The 19,787-nt window shown below is 42.0% G+C and overlaps 1 protein-coding gene and 1 pseudogene across 1 annotated transcript; one reads left to right on the top strand and one right to left on the bottom strand.

The window, feature by feature from the left end:
* Positions 1 to 5,011: 5,011 nt before the first annotated feature.
* LOC139404927 (peptidyl-prolyl cis-trans isomerase FKBP14-like) lies at positions 5,012 to 6,783 on the bottom strand (annotated as a pseudogene).
* Positions 6,784 to 7,190: 407 nt separating this feature from the next.
* On the top strand, positions 7,191 to 18,462 carry LOC139404922 (pleckstrin homology domain-containing family A member 8-like). Its single transcript, XM_071147461.1, has 13 exons — positions 7,191 to 7,372; positions 7,642 to 7,758; positions 8,325 to 8,480; positions 9,996 to 10,108; positions 10,319 to 10,477; positions 11,590 to 11,621; positions 12,095 to 12,231; positions 12,766 to 13,099; positions 14,613 to 14,698; positions 15,371 to 15,429; positions 16,197 to 16,398; positions 16,539 to 16,600; positions 18,168 to 18,462. Exons 1-13 carry the CDS (start codon positions 7,333 to 7,335, stop codon positions 18,363 to 18,365), a joined length of 1,695 nt encoding a protein of 564 aa, XP_071003562.1. The 5' UTR covers positions 7,191 to 7,332; the 3' UTR covers positions 18,366 to 18,462.
* The last annotated feature ends 1,325 nt before the right edge of the window (positions 18,463 to 19,787 follow it).

Raw genomic sequence — 19,787 nt, 5'->3', positions numbered from 1 at the left:
TTGCTGCGACTGCTGTTGCTAAGTAGTCCAGGCTACATCATGATCATTATACCTGCCAGACCGCAACCTGTTATGGAGCATGGAGCATTGATGATGAAATATGAATATATTTTGAGGCATTTTTTAAAGATATAACTTTCATCATGTTCATCAATTGCGCCTATCACCAGGTTAATATATTAGGTATACACCTAATTCATAATATGTCTAGGCCAATGAAGCATGGATACGGAATAGTTATGAAGTATCAAATAATTGTAAAGAATGATTTCATAATCATTTTATAGTGAATTCGGGAAGTAGCTCCGTCCGGGATTCAAACCAGGGTCCGGTAACTGTCAAGCCAAGACCTTAATGCCAGGAGTTCTGGGTTAAGGTTACAATATTACCACCTTCCTTCAGGAGAGTGTCCCCACACTTCTCTATACCAAGTCTCTCTCATGTGTACACGCCTCTCAAATGGGCTCACAGGCACCATCCCACTTCACTAGGTGTGGGTTAAGGTCTCCTACAATATCAATTTTCAAGTATGTTTTCATATTTCATACACACACAGCCTAAAGCACATGGTATCTAATGTTACAAATATATCCAGCCAGGGTCAATTACTTATTTTGTCATTTGTTTAAATTGGTTTTTGTGTGTTTGTTTTCTTGACATGAAGGACATGAGGTGGTTTGATATGAAGGACATGAGGTGGTTTGATATGAAGGTCTTGAGGTGGTTTGATATGAAGGACTTGAGGTGGTTTGATATGAAGGACTTGAGGTGGTTTGATATGAAGGACTTGAGGTGGTTTGATATGAAGGACTTGAGGTGGTTTGATATGAAGGACTTGAGGTGGTTTGATATGAAGGACTTGAGGTGGTTTGATATGAAGGACATGAGGTGGTTTGATATGAAGGACTTGAGGTGGTTTGATATGAAGGACTTGAGGTGGTTTGATATGAAGGACTTGAGGTGGTTTGATATGAAGGACTTGAGGTGGTTTGATATGAAGGACTTCAGGTGGTTTGATATGAAGGACATGAGGTGGTTTGACATGAAGGACTTGAGGTGGTTTGATATGAAGGACTTGAGGTGGTTTGATATGAAGGACTCACATACAACCAAACTTTATTTAGATCATGTTGGATTAATCTGATTCTGTTCATACTGTACTAGGCTACCTAAGGTCTAGTATGCACTAATGCAGTGGTTCCTAACCATTTTTTGGTTACTGTACCACCAACTGAATTTTGCTCTGCCTAGAGTACCCGCTCATGTGTATTTTACCAGTAAACCTATGGTCTCATGAGTCTTCTCAAGTACCCCTGTGGATAGACCAGGTACACCCAGGGGTCTTAGTACCACTGGTTGGGAACCACTGCAGTAATGAACTGTTACAGAGGATGTGAATGAAGGATATGCCAGCATGTACATTAGCTAGTGTTCAGGAGATTGTAAGATTACATTTAGTTGTTTACATCACATAATACTTTAAATGTAAAAAATAAACATATATTTTGTACTGCAATGTACGCACACACACACACACAGACACACACTCACTCAGGAGTTACATATGACGTTAATACACCTTTGTTACATATTTATTGTGGATAATATATTTACTATTTAGTCACGATCTCAAAATATCTGTTTTGAATGGACTATGCCTTCTGTCATCATTGTTACCAGTCTGCTAAAAGTTTACTTCAGAGATGTATATGAAGAAAAAACATCTACAATGTTGTAAATAAATGTGTAAATATGCTATTTGGTTTACTTTGTGTTTTATTTTCACTTAATAACAGATATGGTGAAGAAAGCTAAATACATCTTAATGTCTAAATACATCTCAAATAAAATAAAATGTTATTTGTCACACATACATATTTGCAAATGTTATTGCGGGTATAGCAAAATGGATATGTTCCTAGTTCCAACAGTAATATCTAACAATCCAAAACAATACACACATCTAAAAAGTAAAAGAATTGGAATTAAGAAATATATACATATTAGGATGGAAGTCTAAATACATCTAAAAGTCTAAATACACCTAGAAGTCTAAATACACCTAGAAGTCTAAAAGTCTAAATACATCTAAAATTCTAAATACACCTAGAAGTCTAAATACACCTAGAAGTCTAAATTCACCTAGAAGTCTAAATTCACCTAGAAGTCTAAATACACCTAGAAGTCTAAAAGTCTAAATACATCTAAAAGTCTAAATAAATCTAAAAGTCTAAATACACCTAGAAGTCTAAATACACCTACAAGTCTAAATACACCTAGAAGTCTAAATACACCTAGAAGTCTAAATACACCTAGAAGTCTAAATACACCTAGAAGTCTAAATACACCTAGAAGTCTAAATACATCTAGAAGTCTAAATACACCTAAAAGTCTAAAAGTCTAAATACACCTAGAAGTCTAAATACACCTAGAAGTCTAAATACACCTAGAAGTCTAAATTCACCTAAAAGTCTAAATACATCTAGAAGTCTAAATACACCTAGAAGTCTAAATACACCTAGAAGTCTAAATACATCTAGAAGTCTAAATACACCTAAAAGTCTAAAAGTCTAAATACATCTAAAAGTCTAAATACATCTAAAAGTCTAAATACATCTAAAAGTCTAAAAGTCTAAATAGATCTAAAAGTCTAAATACACCTAGAAGTCTAAATACACCTAGAAGTCTAAATACACATAGAAGTCTAAATACACCTAGAAGTCTAAATTCACCTAAAAGTCTAAATACATCTAGAAGTCTAAATACACCTAGAAGTCTAAATACACCTAGAAGTCTAAATACATCTAGAAGTCTAAATACACCTAAAAGTCTAAAAGTCTAAATACACCTAGAAGTCTAAATACACCTAGAAGTCTAAATTCACCTAAAAGTCTAAATACATCTAGAAGTCTAAATACACCTAGAAGTCTAAATACACCCAGAAGTCTAAATACACCCAGAAGTCTAAATACATCTAGAAGTCTAAATACACCTAGAAGTCTAAATACACCTAGAAGTATAAATATATCTAGAAATCTAAATTCATCTAGATGTCTATACACATTTAGAATTTTCAAGATTCTGGTTTATCCTGGTTTCTAGAAGATCAATGGATGCATGACCTCGAACCACACAATAGATGTAGCCATTGTCATTGTTCTATTGCTAGGCCTCTGGGTGTGGTGAAATGTTTAGACAGCAGCTTCCCTGGGGCTACTGGGGTTATTTTTAAATCATACATTCTTGCCTTTTAGAGCACCATTATTAGAAACAGAATTACCTTGGCTTATTACAATAAATTATTGATAGATCCGAATGACCAGTTCCTCCTTACTGGATTCGAGGTAGCTACTGTAACTCATTATGGTTCATGTGAACGGCATGGTTGCTAATGACAGTTCCAGGACCTGATAATGGCTGCTAATGACAGTGCCAGGACCTGATAATGGCTGCTAATGACAGTGCCAGGACCTGATAATGGCTTCTAATGACAGTGCCAGGATCTGATAATGGTTGCTAATGACAGTGCCAGGATCTGATAATGGTTGCTAATGACAGTGCATTGACCTGATAATGGCTTCTAATGACAGTGCCGGGACCTGATAATGGCTGCTAATGACAGTGCCAGGATCTGATAATGGTTGCTAATGACAGTGCCAGGACCTGATAATGGCTGCTAATGACAGTGCCAGGATCTGATAATGGTTGCTAATGACAGTGCCGGGAATGGATAATGGTTGCTAATGACAGTGCCAGGACCTGATAATGGTTGCTAATGACAGTCCCAGGACCTGATAATGGTTGCTAATGACAGTGCCAGGACCTGATAATGGTTGCTAATGACAGTGCCAGGATCTGATAAGGGCTGCTAATGACAGTGCCAGGACCTGATAATGGCTGCTAATGACAGTGCCAGGACCTGATAATGGTTGCTAATGACAGTGCCATGACCTGATAATGACAGTGCCGGAACTGGATAATGGCTGACTGACGACCTTATTTAAGTGAAATGTACAGTATAAAGGAATGATCTGGTTAATTATTTTTCAACTCAGATTCATGCAGAAGTACATACTGTATTCCCCGCTGCTCTATGTAATCTGCTTATTCACCCGTGTTACAGATGGTGTGAAAAAGGGGGACAAATATTTGTGATGGAATGGCTTCTGTGAGCTTTTCACTTCAACTGTTCTCTCCAAGTAAGCAAAGGAGTTGTTCTGGACTTTGGGTATTGGTATGAAAACAGAAGAAAGAGCGCCCTCTACTGTTCATCCTGTACTCTACTATCAGTGCCTCTCTAGGCCTTGGTGGCACAGTTGCAACTTGGCCATGTTTGCCATGGGGTGTGGGGAGTACATGACTCTCCTGAGAGATTTATGAAAAGGCATTTTATTTCAGTGGCTGACAAATACAGATATTCTTATGAATACTGTATGATACTTTACAAACTGGTGACCCCATCATTCACCATCAACCTTGTACTTGAACTAAAGACTAACACAAAAATATGTATCTATACAGAAAATCATTGAAATGAATGTGAATAACTGTACATGGGTCACATTGGGTAGAAATGCAGTGGATGGATTTAGTGTTCTCTATGATACGTCTTCAAGGCAGTTGGGGAGGCAGGTAGCCTAGTGGTTAGAGTGTTAGGCCAGTAACCGAAAGGTTGCTGGATCAAATCTATTGTTCTGCCCCTGAACAAGGCAGTTAACCCACTATTCCCCGGTAGACCGTCATTGTAAATAAGAATTTGTTCAAGTCACTGACTTGCCTAGTAAAATAAAAACATTAAAAAATGGCATTTTCATACCCGCAAAACCCAGAAAAATACCCATATCACATAAATATAAAGCAGTAAATCCTGAGCGCTCCTCAGAACACTTTAATTGTACGTTCATGACCGATTAAACAGTTAAAATGTCATGTTAATAGGAGTAAAGGCTGGTTTATACCTGGGCTAACGACACAGACAGTCGCTTGACCTACTGTAAACCATTTCAGACTTCTACAGCTCATTATGTTTGTAGGTAAACTCTCTAGAAGATATGAATAAGTCCTGCACCATCGCCTCATGACGCGTGTAGGGTAGCCATGTCTTTCAAACTCTTTCTTCCTTCACCTGTCACAGAGAAAACATAAAACCCTCACATTAACAAACACCTCATCTCTGTAACCCAGAAGTAAAATAATCTGCCTACAGGAGATTAACAATCACTAGACCTGGGTTCAAATACTGGGCTTGATTGAGTTTATCCTGGTGTAACAGTATCGCTGTAGCTTGCTTAACAGTATCACTTCCTTCCTTAGGTACCCTGTCCCTTACTGAGCTCGAACCAGGGATCCTCTGCCTCGCAAAAACATGAGTCACATGTAGCTTGTGACTGGAGGGTCCACTAATCCCTGCCGTGTGTAGAGTCCTCTGATGCCTACATCTGGTTTGGAGAGCCTCCAGTCATCGTTTCGATCCATTTCCTGGAACGACTCATGGGACCTGGGACCGTTCCGAATCTCCATGATCTCAATGTCAAAGATCAACGTCCTCTCAGGGGGATTTTACCTGACAAAATACACGTGAACAATATAACACGATGGCTGTTTCCCAAATGCCATCCTATTCCCTAGTGGACTTATTTCATCCAGAGCGCTCTAGTCAAAAGTAAAGCATTGTCCCATTTGTGGTGCATCCGATGACATTGACCCTTGACACAAAATAATCACCTAGCGAATTAAAGTAATTATGGATTTCAGTGCTTTAGGAGATCACACTAACGTTCACACTAATGATCAGGCTAATGTTCTGTAATTGGGTATGAAGGGTTAGGTAAGCACTAGGCTACTGGTAGTCATAGGTTAATACATGTGCAATACCTTTTCCCTCTTTGCCATAGGCCAGAGCTGGGGGGGCTAATGAGCTCCCTCCTCCCTCCTGGACACATGTTCTTCAGCCCCTTATCCCAACCATTGATCACCTCTCAGATCCCCAGGGTGAACCACACTGGCTTCTTGTCCCTGTGGTTACAGCTGACAAGAGTCACACAGATCCATCATAGTGTTCTTAAAGAAAAATCAGTAACCACTAAATTAAAGGACGATTTCACACCAGTGGCAGCTGGTGGGAGGAGCAATGGGAGGATGGGCTCATTGTCATAGCTGGAAGGGAATTCATGGAACGGAGTCAAACATGTAGTTTCCATATACTTGATACCGTTCATTCCAGCCATTAAAATGAGCCCATCCTCCTATAGCTTCTCTCACCAGCCTCCTCTGGTTCACACGCAAAAACACAGTTCTGGCATGCACCATTTTTAGGATTGTATTAATGGTGGACTAATTGACAAAATACCAAAATATAATTTTTGATTGGACTGTCCCTTTAACCAAACGGTTACTCAGAAAAACAAACACATCGATTGTCAATGTCGACAAACATGCAGGTGTTATGGGAGTATGATTAAGGGGATTCATTTGGTGGGCAACTGGTTTTTTTTTGTGCCAACTTCAAGATCCCAATTCAACCCTTGAGTATGATGGACTGGTTGACCATTGGTTAGTAGACTAAGATTGCAGCAACAGGCAACGGAACCTTATCCAATCAACAGAGCATTTCATATCGGTTTCAACAAGTCACCTGGAATGAAACATGGTGCCATTGCTCTCCAGAAATCCCTCAAAGTGCACAAGAAGTATGTCTCCATATTTCGACTTCTGAAAGCAGGCAAAGGGTTTATGCAAAACCTCAATTTTCACCACTGGTTCGGGTAGTTTAGCGCCATTCATATATATAAAAAGCACGAAAAAAATTGGCAAAAATATAAAAGTAACATTTCAGTGGTTTCTGGTTGGATAGATAGATTAATCACACCAGAGTACACAACTAAGCCGACTAGGCCTGACTAACAAGTGTGCAGCAAACTTGTATGGAGTCTAGCCCAATTGATAGCTACGTGGCAGTCAAACTGACAGGGGTACTTGCAAAATGTTCACTTGTGAGACCATCTTTTTTGCGATTGGAGAGAATTTTTGGAGGCCGCACCCAATTTCTAAATAGTTTCTGTTCATTGGAGGACATACATAGTTCCTCCCACATTGTCACGTCCACAGGGCCTTAAACGCAAATCCTTTGACGTCATAGAACTGGGCGGGATCTCACGCGATCACATGGAACCCCATTCATGTATGATTTACGTACTTTTCTGTCGTATCCAAATGAAACGGGTCCTTTATTTCCGAAAATCTTACTTGGGAATGAAATTGAGTCTCCAGGATCAGCTGTGGCCGGCGTCTTGTTCTAGTAAACAAGTAATGAACCTCAGAAACAGATGAAGAATGGAGGGAATCCTATTCAAGTGGACAAATTACATAAGTGGTAAGAAGAAACTAAGCAGCTAACTGAGCTTCTGAATAAGTCAGCTTTGAATCAGATTGTTAGCTAGCTAGCTAACAACTAGCTGGACAGGTAATCAACCAGAAAAACAACATGATCTAACCTTAGCTAGCTAGTTAGCTAATTGTAATTGGATGGCACTGAGTCATGTGTATTGCTCTGTTAGCTAGATAGCTGGCAACTACAGGTTACAATGAATAGTGAATGTTGTTTTTCACAGTGGTCATAGTTATCAACATCCTTTTTTCCAGGTTGGCAGCCTCGCTGGTTTGTACTGGAAGGAGGGACTTTGTCCTACTATGACTCGCAAGAGGACTCCTGGAAAGGATGCAAGGGAAGCATCAAAATCTCAGTGTGTGAAATACAAGGTTGGTACTTGGTAGCTATTATTGGCTTGGTACAGACACAGTGGCCTGTATTATGACAACATGCTAACTGTTGCAGTCCTTTGAACTAGATAGGGCTACACCCTACTGAAGAGTCAATCTGAAGCTTAGTCTATATTGTTGTTGTCCCCAAACCTTCCATTTGAAAAACTCTTTCCCACTTCCTGCTTACCTGTGTGCCTATATACATGTGACCCATGACCCAACATATCGTGCACTCTAGTGTACAAATTAAGTGGAATATACAAAGGCAGACAAACTATAGACAACTTAACAACCACATATGATTGCCAAAATGTCTCCTACCCCAGTGGTTCCCAACCTGGGGTACTTGGCCTATCCACAGGAGTACTTGAGAAGACTCATGAGCCCATAGGCCTACTGGTAAATGGCACATGAGGGGGTACTCCGGGCAGAGCTAAATTCAGTTGGTGGTACAGTAACCAAAAAAAGGTTGGGAACCACTGTCCTACACCCTTGAGTCTGCTGTTAACTGGGGTTTACCCACTTTCTGTCTTTCTCTCTCTTCCACCATCTCTCCCTACTAGTCCACTCCTCTGACTTCACACGGGTTGACCTGACCATCCCTGGAGAACAGTACTTCTATCTCAGAGCAATCAACGCAGCGGAGAGGCAGAAATGGCTGGTCGCATTGGGATCTGCAAAGGCCTGCCTCACAGACAACCGAACCAAGAGAGAGAAAGGTAAGGTGATAGCTTTGGGTTACTCCACACAAGTCTGAAAACACAATAACTTGACTGAAACACGATTTCATGCTGCTGTGTGGGTATTTGGCTTGGTTTTACCTGTTGTAGCCTGGTGCCTACCATGGACATGTAGGTGTACCTGTTAAAAGCTATCCAACTGACTTCATGAAATGAATGTGTTTATATTCCTCAACTGGTGGCCCGAGGGAGGGACAAATAAAATCACCCAAGTTTTCTGAGCAAAAAAAAAAACAAAACAAGGTGTTTATTTGTTGGACGTGAGACTGTAAAATCTGTTCCAAAGTATTCCCACATAATAGAGACGTGATCGTATAAATGTAAGCAAGGTTTGAAATGATTATGTTTTTGTCAAATATACTACAAATGATTTTTAATTATGTTCCGGCCCAGCTCAATAAAAAAATGGTCCCGCTGCTGACTAGTTGATGATCTACAGCAAGTACGTGAGAACCTCCGCATCCCAAATGGCATCTATTCCCATATAGTGCACTACTTGCCTATTGACCCTGGTCAAAAGTAGTGCACTAAATAGGGAATAGGGTGTCATTTGGGACGTAACTAGTAAAATTAATTTCCAGGTGAACAAAAGAGAAGAGCAGTCTCCGTTAGCCAATCCTGTTTATTACAAGTTATAACAGGGAGACGCCTCCAGCACAGCAGCAGAGAAAATGTCTACCTGGCCTTCTCTGAGACTAAATCCTAATCAGCAGACTGCTTTGTAAACACCAGCCCAGAAGGCTTGTATGAAGTTAAAAACAAAAGGCAGTGACTGTCAGCTTCTACAGGATCACAGTGTTTCAGACACTGGTGTCATTCACTATCAACAGATATGAGTTTAATCCGTAACATACAGCATCCAGTCTAGTGACCATCAACCCGAGAGTCACCAACTGGACATTGTGTATTATAGAGAGCCACCAACAGAACACTGGACATTGTGTATTATAGAGAGCCACCAACAGAACACGGGACATTGTGTATTATAGAGAGCCACCAACTGGACATTGTGTATTATAGAGAGCCACCAACAGAACACTGGACATTGTGTATTATAGAGAGCCACCAACAGAACACTGGACATTGTGTATTATAGAGGGCCACCAGCAGAACACTGGACATTGTGTATTATAGAGAGCCACCAGCAGAACACTGGACATTGTGTATTATAGAGAGCCACCAACAGAACACTGGACATTGTGTATTATAGAGAGCCACCAACAGAACACGGGACATTGTGTATTATAGAGAGCCACCAACAGAACACTGGACATTGTGTATTATAGAGAGCCACCAACTGGACATTGTTTATTATAGAGAGCCACCAACTGGACATTGTGTATTATAGAGAGCCACCAACAGAACACTGGACATTGTGTATTATAGAGAGGTAAATGTATGCAGAGAATGATCTTTATTCATCTTAAATATTCACCTAACACAACCAAGGATATTTTCAAGAAGCGACATCGTGTCTCTCTCTCTCTCCCTCAGAGCACCAGGAGAACACAGAGGCTCTTAAGACCAAGATGTCAGAGTTGAGGCTGTACTGTGACCTTCTCTTCCAGCAAGTTAACCAGATCAAGGACAGTGAGGAGACTGAGGAGGTAAGACAGAGGGCGGGGTGAGGTTTCAATGGACTATTTACTCTCTGTGCAACCAGAACCTTTTCTCACTGAGTTCAGTATGTATGCTCTGTTTGAATCGCCAGTGGATTATGTTGCAATGCAAATGGCCAGTCACTTTTACAGCACAAGCAAGGGATAAGCAATCTGCTTAGGAGTTGATGGTTGTGTATATCTGTGTGTCTGTTTCAGGCTGGGGAGAACCCTGGCACCATGGTGAAATCTACATGCACCACCTTCATCAAGACGTTGGAGGAGTGCATGCTGATCGCCAACCGCACCTTCAGCTCAGACCAGGCCACAAAGACCCCACCCGGGTCACCTCCCGTGGCAACCATCAAACCCCAGAAGGTACCGGCGTACACAGAGAGATGCCAAAGGTTTTTTATAACTAAACCAAGATAGACCACAGCCCGTCGTTTCAAATGAGAAAAAAATTGTCATATTGGGCAGAACAAGCAAGGAGGTGGGCAGAGCCAAGCACGAACTAGCGAGATCCTATTGGTGCGTTCTAGCATTCCTTTGCATATTTGCGCCTACCATGGAGTGAGCATGTGCAACAACTCAATTTGAATTTGCACTACTAAGTAACAACAATTTTAAAACTTTGGCAAATGGTAAAGTCTACAAAACTTAGTCCACTCTGTTTGTAACATGAAGGTGGTGCATGTAGATTGCGATCAAATGTTTAATTGATGAGAAAATTTGCAGAATGTTGGCCAAAATCCATCTGGTTCCATCTTCACCCACTGCCGGCCACTGGGCTTCCTCTCACCACTGCCGGCCACTGGGCTTCCTCTCACCACCATATTTGGTAGTGAGTGGAAACACGTTTTATAAGTCTGAGAGAAGTGGAAAAAGATTATTTAGTTGTTAATTTTCTCAATCTAAAGGCTCAACCTAGATTGGAGCCAATATCTTAAGTATTTTTTTAATGTTACCCCCCTTTTCGTGGTGTCCAATTGTTAGTAGTTACTATCTTGTCTCATCGCTACAACTCCGTACGGGCTCGTGGAGAGACGAAGGTCGAAAGCCATGCGTCCTCCGAAACACAACCCAACCAAGCCGCACTGCTTCTTAACACAGCGCGCATCCAACCCGGAAGCCAGCCTCACCAATGTGTCGGAGAACACCGTGCGCGATGAGACCGGGATATCCCTACCGGCCAAACCCTTCCTAACCCGGACGACACTAGGCCAATTGTGCGTCGCCCCATGGACCTCCCGGTTGCGGCCGGCTGCGACAGAGCCTGGGCTCGAACCCAGAGTCTCTGGTGGCACATGTAGTGCACTAGACCCCTGCGCCACCCGGGAGGACTACCGTTTGAAGGACTACCGTTTGATTTGACGGCCTCAGTTTGGTGCAAGACGACAGGGATTCTACACATGAGCTTAGCCAGCCAACGTTTTATCTTCATACTGCTCTGTCTTTGGCTAATGTGCAATTTTTTTGTTGTTCCACAGGTCAAACCTGTCAATCGATCAAATCAGGAAAAGTAGGTGGCTCTCTTTTCAGAAGTTTGGTTTGAAGCTAACTTTTTCCTCACGGTCTCAACCTTTACACCAGCACTCCCTTATCTCCATCTTCAATGAACTGCTACATGTCCACTAACTGCATGAAACTACAGCATAAGATATGTATCCATGATAACTCTGTGGCCGGGATGTGGGGGATTATTGGCTTGTTCTCCGGGATGTGGGGGGTTATTGTCTTGTTCTCTGGGATGTAGGGGGTTATTGGCTTGTTCTCTGGGATGTAGGGGGTTATTGTCTTGTTCTCTGGGATGTAGGGGGTTATTGTCTTGTTCTCTGGGATGTAGGGGGTTATTGTCTTGTTCTCTGGGATGTAGGGGGTTATTGTCTTGTTCTCTGTGATGTGGGGGGTTATTGTCTTGTTCTCTGGGATGTAGGGGGTTATTGTCTTGTTCTATGGGATGTGGGGGGGGGGCTTAATTGTCTTTTTCTCCAGACACAGGGAGTGTAAAGAAATCTCAGGAGGATCTGTAACACATGACAACCAGAGCCTTGACTCTGGAGCAGAGGGACCAGACCAACGAGACGGACCAGACACGCTCCCTGAGAGAACCACCCAAACACCCCCAACAGGTCTCTCATTTAAATACACTTGCCCTTTCAAATGTACATGTATACACACACACACCCTGTATGTGAACCAGACTCACCTCCAAAGCATGAGACCTTTTACTGCTCACCATGCAGGAGTAGAAAGAGGACCAGCTGAAGTTGGCAATGTCTTCTAGAGTTCTGTAGAAAGAGGAGCAGCTGAAGTTGACAATGTCTTCTAGAGTTCTGTAGAAAGAGGACCAGCTGAAGTTGGCAATGTCTTCTAGATGGGAGACAATGATTTATTATATTTATCTTAACATTGATTAAAATAACGGACCCCAATGTACGAAGCTAGATGTATCACTGGCACTTGATAAATGTGGAACTCAGAAAGTGCTTCTTTCACAATATGGCACACCTAGATACTTTTAAGGTAGTGGTTTAGAGTTCTCCTTGAAATGACATTGACAATTTCTGCTTGAATGGGTTTCACATGCTAGTTGCTATGGCTCATACATGCCAACTGGAACAGAACATTTGTGAACATGTTGTGTGTCTCTCTGTGCCATACAGAAAATAGCCCAGTCGGTGGGGACCCCCAGGGCCCAGAGGAGTCTGCAGTGGAAGAGGAGGCCACTACCCAAACCACCCACACAAACCCTGACCCAGAACACACCGAACAACCAGCACAGCAGGAAGAGGAGGAGGAGGAGGAGGAATTCAAAGAGGTGGAGCAGGAAATGAGCAACGCCCAAGAAGAAGAGAAACAGGAAGTGACCCAGAACCAACAGGAAGCTGTCACTGACCAAGAGGAAGCCAAGCTGGAGGAGGAGCAGCCTGCCCAGCCACAGGGAGAAGAGGAGGAGACAGAGCAGGTGGACACATTCTTCAGTACGATGAGTCACAGGTATGGGGACACACCGCAGGAGGGACACATACTGTAGACCTTACGGTGTAGGGTGAAGTTGACCCTAGAATGCTGATCTGTGGTCAGTTTTGCATTTCCCCCACTAATGGTTAAAGGGATAGTTTGGGATTTTGGCAATGTAGCGTTAGCTCAAAGACTGGAAGTCTTGGGTATCTGCTAGCATGCTAGCTGATGCAGAAGACATTTTCTTTGCGCTAAGCTAGTTAGCATTGGCTCACGAAACTACCTCCATCTTCCTTCATATTGAACGCATAGACATCATTGTATTAAGGCAAAATATTTAGCTAAATATCTTGAAATAAGAGAAATGACTTGTATTAAGCATGTTTTTGGTTAGAATATGCACAATTAGCCTGGTACGGGGGAAAAAAGAAGGAAAAGTCTACATAAGATAATTAGGCTTGCCTAGATTTCACTTGTTGCTTTGTGGGAGGGGAAGCTGATGATAGATCTGTAACTCGGGGAAAACTTCACCCCAGAGTGTAGGTGTTTTACTACTGCGGCCAATGCTAATATTTCACCAGCAGTAACTAGACAGAACAAGGGCCAACACATACACTAATGGATTAATCCCCATATTTCCTATAATTATTCTAGGTACTGTAATGATGTTGATTCCACAATGAGGTATTTATTATTGAGATTCATGTATTTAGTGTGTTCAGATTATGCTGCAAATTGTGCTACTCTGATATATACTGTTTAGGCCCAATGCTAATGCTTTGGGTATGAAAGGGCAAAGGTCATTTTTCCATGCCTGTACGAAAACAAAAAGGGAGAACTAGCCTGGTCCCAGATCTTTGTGCTCTTGCCAACTCTGTTGCTGTTAATGACTGACTAGGTTAAAACAGAGCAATTTTTTGTTGACTTTTTAAACCCAATTGAACATATAACAAGTTTTACACTGGTGTGTTCTCGGTTGATCACATGACTATTACAGAGATGCCCTCATCTGATTTTGGGGTTGTTTTTTTTTTTTGGGTAATCATTTCACTCTTTCTTTTCATTTTCATTTTGATGACATTTGAAAGCCCCTTTTTAACAGTGTTATTCAGCATTAAGATAAGATTGTAACGATCATAACCGTGAATTGAATGATCATAACCGTGATGTTCACTTGTGATATTACAGTATTCCAATGACTGGGAGAGACAATGTAAGCAGTGTTAACGTGTTTAAGTGCAGTAAACATCCAACACAGAACTAGTGAAAACGAAATCCTTAGAACAACGCCGTAGAGGTTGGGGAACATAGCAGATATGCTTTTGATACATTAGAACTATTTATTATACAGGTGTATCTAAGTTAGAGAACTCAAAACAAGTATCAAATCACCCAATAGCCTGACAGCATGGTCTTGTGTGGAGGCTGTCTTCGGCTTTGGTTGTATCTCTTTCTTTTCTGTTTTGGTTTGATTGAATGAAATAAAGGTTGTCGATGCTGGACCTCACTAATATCTCCCCTTGTTTGAATCTCTCTGACTTCTCTTTAGATTTAGTGATATAAGACTGGACGGTGACAGTGGTATTCCTACACAAGCCTTTTTGGACTCATGCTATGCAATAGTGCCTGTATTAGGTAGGACGGTCACTTCACTCCTCTCTGTCTCTTCATCTTTTTTTTTTTTTTCAATCATACCATCTTTTCTGAAACATGTTGTAAATAATCTTTTCCACCTGGTGGTGGTGCATGTTCTGTTCATGTTTCCTTTCTTCAGTCTCCTCTCATACTGTTCTCCTCGTCTGCATCTAATTGATCTTACTAATCAAGTGGGTGGGTTTCCTGGGAGGGAGGGTGTGTGAATGTGAGTCTGGAGTGTGTAATCCATCTTGAAGTCATACAACAGCCCTCTGTCCATTGTTCGTGTGATCCGACCGTAATGCATGTCACTGTGATAAACTATAGAGAGCTACGGGTATGTAATTGTATGTTACACACATTGTTCTGGATCCTCCAGGCTTACGATCTCTTCCATGTTATACTAAGTTGTTTTGTCAATTTACTCTTCTATTGAAGTCTACATCAATTTGTAATGGTTACTGGGGAATAAAACGCCGGGGGGGGGGGGGGTCCCGGACACAGATTAACACACATTCTTGACTCAAGCATTTAATGGAGATTCTCTGTCAAAGTTTTTTTTTTAGTCCAGGACTAGCCTTAATATGTGTCCGTGAAACCGCCCCACAAGGACAAACAATAGTGTAACAAAAATATCCAGCATTGAAGTGACATTGGACTCTCTCTCCTCAGACAAACTAGGATCCACAGTATTTGGTCCAGTAAAAATGGATTTTACAGGCAACATCAAGGTAAGAGGAAAGGCTGTCTCGAGTTTAGAACAATGTTAGATTTTTACATTACAGGAAATTAAAGTTAGATTAAGTTTACTAAAGCCTACCTTTTTTAAAAAGCTGCTCAAATCAGCATAACATTCTGGGTGCAGATGTTGTATAAACCTGTCTGGTATCAACAGTTCTCTAAATGACCACAAGAGGGACTCTCCTCCATCCATGCAGTTACAATGGGACCAAATGGACTTTTACACCCACTGGATCTGTCCCAAATGGCACCCTATTCCCTATATATACGGTAGCGCAGTACAGAAGTAGTGCACTACAGAGGGAATAGGGTCCTTAACCTGCCCTGTGAACTCTTCAGTTGGGCAGAATACACACTAAACAAATACTGTTCTAACAATTTCTGTGCTGGAAGGTGAAAGTGATATATTGTCATTAGGCAGTGCTGTGTGTATAAAGCACTGGAACATTTCACTAGCAGAGCTTTAACAGAGTTATTTTACTCTACCGCCACCAAGAAATAACAAGCTATGGTTTCCAGTGTTGTCATGGAACAAGTAAACCTGCTAAGTGGCAACACGACACGACCAACCAGATTTAGAAACCTATAAGAACTGCTGGGGCTGCGTGACAAACAGCGCCCTATTCCCTATGTAGTGCACTACTTTTGACCAGGGCGCACATATAGTGTACTATAAAGGGAATAGAGTGCCGTTTGGTCATCAGACATTGTCTTTATGACGACAAGTTCTTCTGTCTCTCTGTGTGGCTGTCTGTAGAAGATCCACCAGAAGCTGTCGTCGGACCCGGGCAGCTTCCCCACACTGCAGACCATAGTGCTCCACGAGGTGCAGACCGGCGTGGCCCGCGTCCGCAACTCAGCCACCGAGGCCCTGCTGTGGCTCAAACGAGGACTCAAGTTCCTCAAGGAGTTCCTGTCCCTGGTCAACTCTGGGGAAAGGGATATCCCTGGAGCGCTGGGTGAGTTAGCATCGCAACACTGTGGTACACACACACGGTTAATTAATGGTTAGGTGATAGTCCTCTTTTGGTTTGATGTCATATAGTGTATTACGTAATGTCCTCTATTCCTAACACACTCCCCTCCCTCGTCCACTCAGGTAATGCTTATGGACGGAGTCTGCGACAGTATCATGGATGGGTTGTGCGAGGTGTATTTGCTGTGAGTAATGCTTGATAATCAGTCTTCAAGCTCTTTTTAAGGAAGCAGTTTATAGTTGGAAAAAGTATCCCATCATAAGATTAGGCCCACTTTGGCGGGCGGGCAGGCATGTGTCTGTGCGTGCGTGTGTCTGTGCGTGCGTGCACTAAGGCTATTATAGTCAACTGAAACAAACTAATCAAGGAACAAAAACTATTTAGTAAACGGAAATAAAATAATTAACAAACCTGTTTGAAAAGCTATACTGAAACTTATCTTTGACTCCAAAACAAACTGAAATAAAAACTAAAATGTAGTTTTTTTTTGGAAGACAAATGGGGTTTAAGGATTTTTCTTTCTAATGGGGTTTTCAAGCTTCTGAATCTTGCGGATCACATTGAGATGGACTTTATAATTTAAAGGGAGACTCCGCAAGACGAGGAGCAGCACTGCAGATATTGGGCGCGTTTGAGTGGTAATTCTAAAACAACCAACTGTCAAGGACTGGAGTCGGGGGGAGGTGCATTTGCGACAGCTGAAAGTCAGACACTAATGTTCTCTAACAGCAAGGCTCAGATCAACATGGCAGCGATGCCATTGTTTATAAAAAAGGTTTTCTTTATAATGTGTATATAACCCCTATATCACACACAAACTGAAATAATATTATCCTGAACAAAAATATAAATGCAACATGTAAAGTTTCCAGTAATTTTTCATAGGCACGAAAGCTTATTTCTCTGAAATTTTGTGCCCAAATTTGTTTACATCCCTGATAGTGAGCATTTCTCCCTTGCCAAGATAATCCATCCACCTGACAGATGTGGCATATCAAGAAGCTGATTAAACAGGATGATCATTACACAAGGGCACCTTGTGCTGGGGACAATGAAAGGCCACTAAAATGTGCAGTTTTGTCAAACACAATGCCACAGATGTCTCAAGTTGAGGGAGCGTGCAATTGGCATACTGACTACAGGAATGTCTACCAGAGCTGTTGCCAGAGAATTTAATCTTAATTTCTCTACCATAAGCCCCCTCCATCATTTTTGAGAATTTGGCGTCCAACCGGCCTCACAATCGCAGACCACGTATAACCACACCAGCCCAGGACGTCCACAGCGTGGTTGTACGAGATCTTCAGTCTATTCTTGTTCTGAGAAATGAACGCTATTCCATGCGAGAAATTGCCAAGAAACTGATGAGTTTAAGAATAGTTATTTGTTTCTGGCCATTTTGAGACTATAATCGAACCCACAAATGTTGATGCTCCAGATACTCAACTAGTTTAAAGTAGGTCCGTTTTTTTATTGCTTCTTCAAATCCGCACAACAGTTTTCAGCTGTGCTAACATAATTGCAAAAGGGTTTTCTAATGATCAATTAGCCTTTTAAAATTATAAACTTGGATTAGCTAACACAACGTGCCGTTGGAACACAGGAGTGATGGTTGCTGATAATGGGCCTATGTAGATATTCCATTAAACAAATCTGCCGTTTCCAGCTACAATAGTCATTTACAACATAAACAATGTTATTTTAATGGACAAAAAAAGAGACTTAGTGACACTTCGTCTCTCCGTTCCCAGCTGGCCCTCCGAGCAGCGCCATCATACAGCAGCTTTGCGGCGGCTCTGGTGTCCAGAGAGGGGGAGGAACTGAAAGAAGGATTCAACACAGGCATGCACCGGGACCTGGGGGTCTACCTGCCTGCCATGGAGAAACAACTGGCCATCCTGGATGCCCTGTATGAAGAATACAACCTGGAGTCAGATGAGGTGGTCTGAGAGGAGGAGACGAGATCCCAACTGGTGGTCTGAGAGGAGGAGACGAGATCCCAACTGGTGGTCTGAGAGGAGGAGACGAGATCCCAACTGGTGGCCTGAGAGGGACACCAGAGGAGGAAGAGAGCCCTCAGACTCAGACCATCTGGGATACAGTGACGAAGGAGGAGGAGGAAGTGGAGGAGGTAGAAGAGGAGAGCCCGGTCTGAGCCGCCGCAGCAGAGCAGTGGCTCTGGTGTACTTGATGTAGTGTACAGTACTTTAGACTCAGGCTCTTTTCCCTCCTGGAAGTCACTTCCATTATGAACAGCTGCGCCATTGGTGGCTGAGATTGCACAAATATGGACTTTTACTTTAAATTGAGGCTGATATTGTTATTATTGACAGCATTATTTGACAGCCTACATAGGCTGCATGTAATGAACTGCATACAACACTGAAGAGTATAATGTAGCGGTGTTAGTATTGATCCCTGCTGAACTCCTACACCAATATACTGTATCTACATGGATGACCTGCGTACCACCACCAACCCACCTCCTCCAACCCCCTCCCTCCAGAACCCACCTCCTCCCTCCCTCCAGAACCCACCTCCTCCCTCCCTCCAGAACCAACCTCCTCCCTCCAGAACCAACCTCCTCCCTGCAGAACCCACCTCCTCCCTCCAGAACCCACCTCCCCCCTCCCTCCAGAACCATTCTCATTCTCTCACATTGTCTCATCTACAAATGTATTGTTTACCAAGTGACATTAACATGAACTATTATTTTCCTCATTATCGTAATCATTGAAATGTAGTCTTTATGAGTAACTTATGGAATAAACCATGTTCTATATGGATGGGAAATGTCCATGTTTTAATGTATAGGGTTCGACTGAGGTGCCAACTGAAGTGGAATGTATAGCAAGGCCTTGATTCAAAATGTATTAACAATCATGGTGGATAGATTGTTATTGTCTTCTATTAGCTGACTTTCCTCTCTGTGACTGATGTTGTGGGTTAAGAATAATACAACGGGGATCATCATAGAGGCAGTCTAACTTTGGCCTCTTAGTTCTGGACATTAATTCAGTCTTGTTATAGATGCACTGAACCATTTGGACAAAGCAGGAATATCTGACCGATGTGCAATAGGCTGATTCCTTGTTGTGAATAATTTCTAGTGTTAATGCTAATGTTTTTGTATCTCACAATTTCAGAACACATTTTATACGAATGTACATAAGATGGCATTTTTACATATGTATTAAACTTGATGAAATCGTGAATGGCTATGTTTTGGTCATTTGGATGTTATTTCTACCTAGGGCATTTCAGTTTCCATTACAACCCTGTGAAATCCCCTCTTCCTAGCCCTTGATTATGACTCTCCATTACACAGAAGTCATTGGAGAAAGGCATCTTCTCCATGGGGTTTTCTTAAG

This window comes from Oncorhynchus clarkii, unplaced genomic scaffold, assembly GCF_045791955.1.
Source record: "Oncorhynchus clarkii lewisi isolate Uvic-CL-2024 unplaced genomic scaffold, UVic_Ocla_1.0 unplaced_contig_2926_pilon_pilon, whole genome shotgun sequence".
Lineage (NCBI taxonomy): Eukaryota > Metazoa > Chordata > Actinopteri > Salmoniformes > Salmonidae > Oncorhynchus > Oncorhynchus clarkii.
Note: the sequence above shows the minus strand (reverse complement) of the source record. Positions and strands in the feature narration are given on the sequence as shown.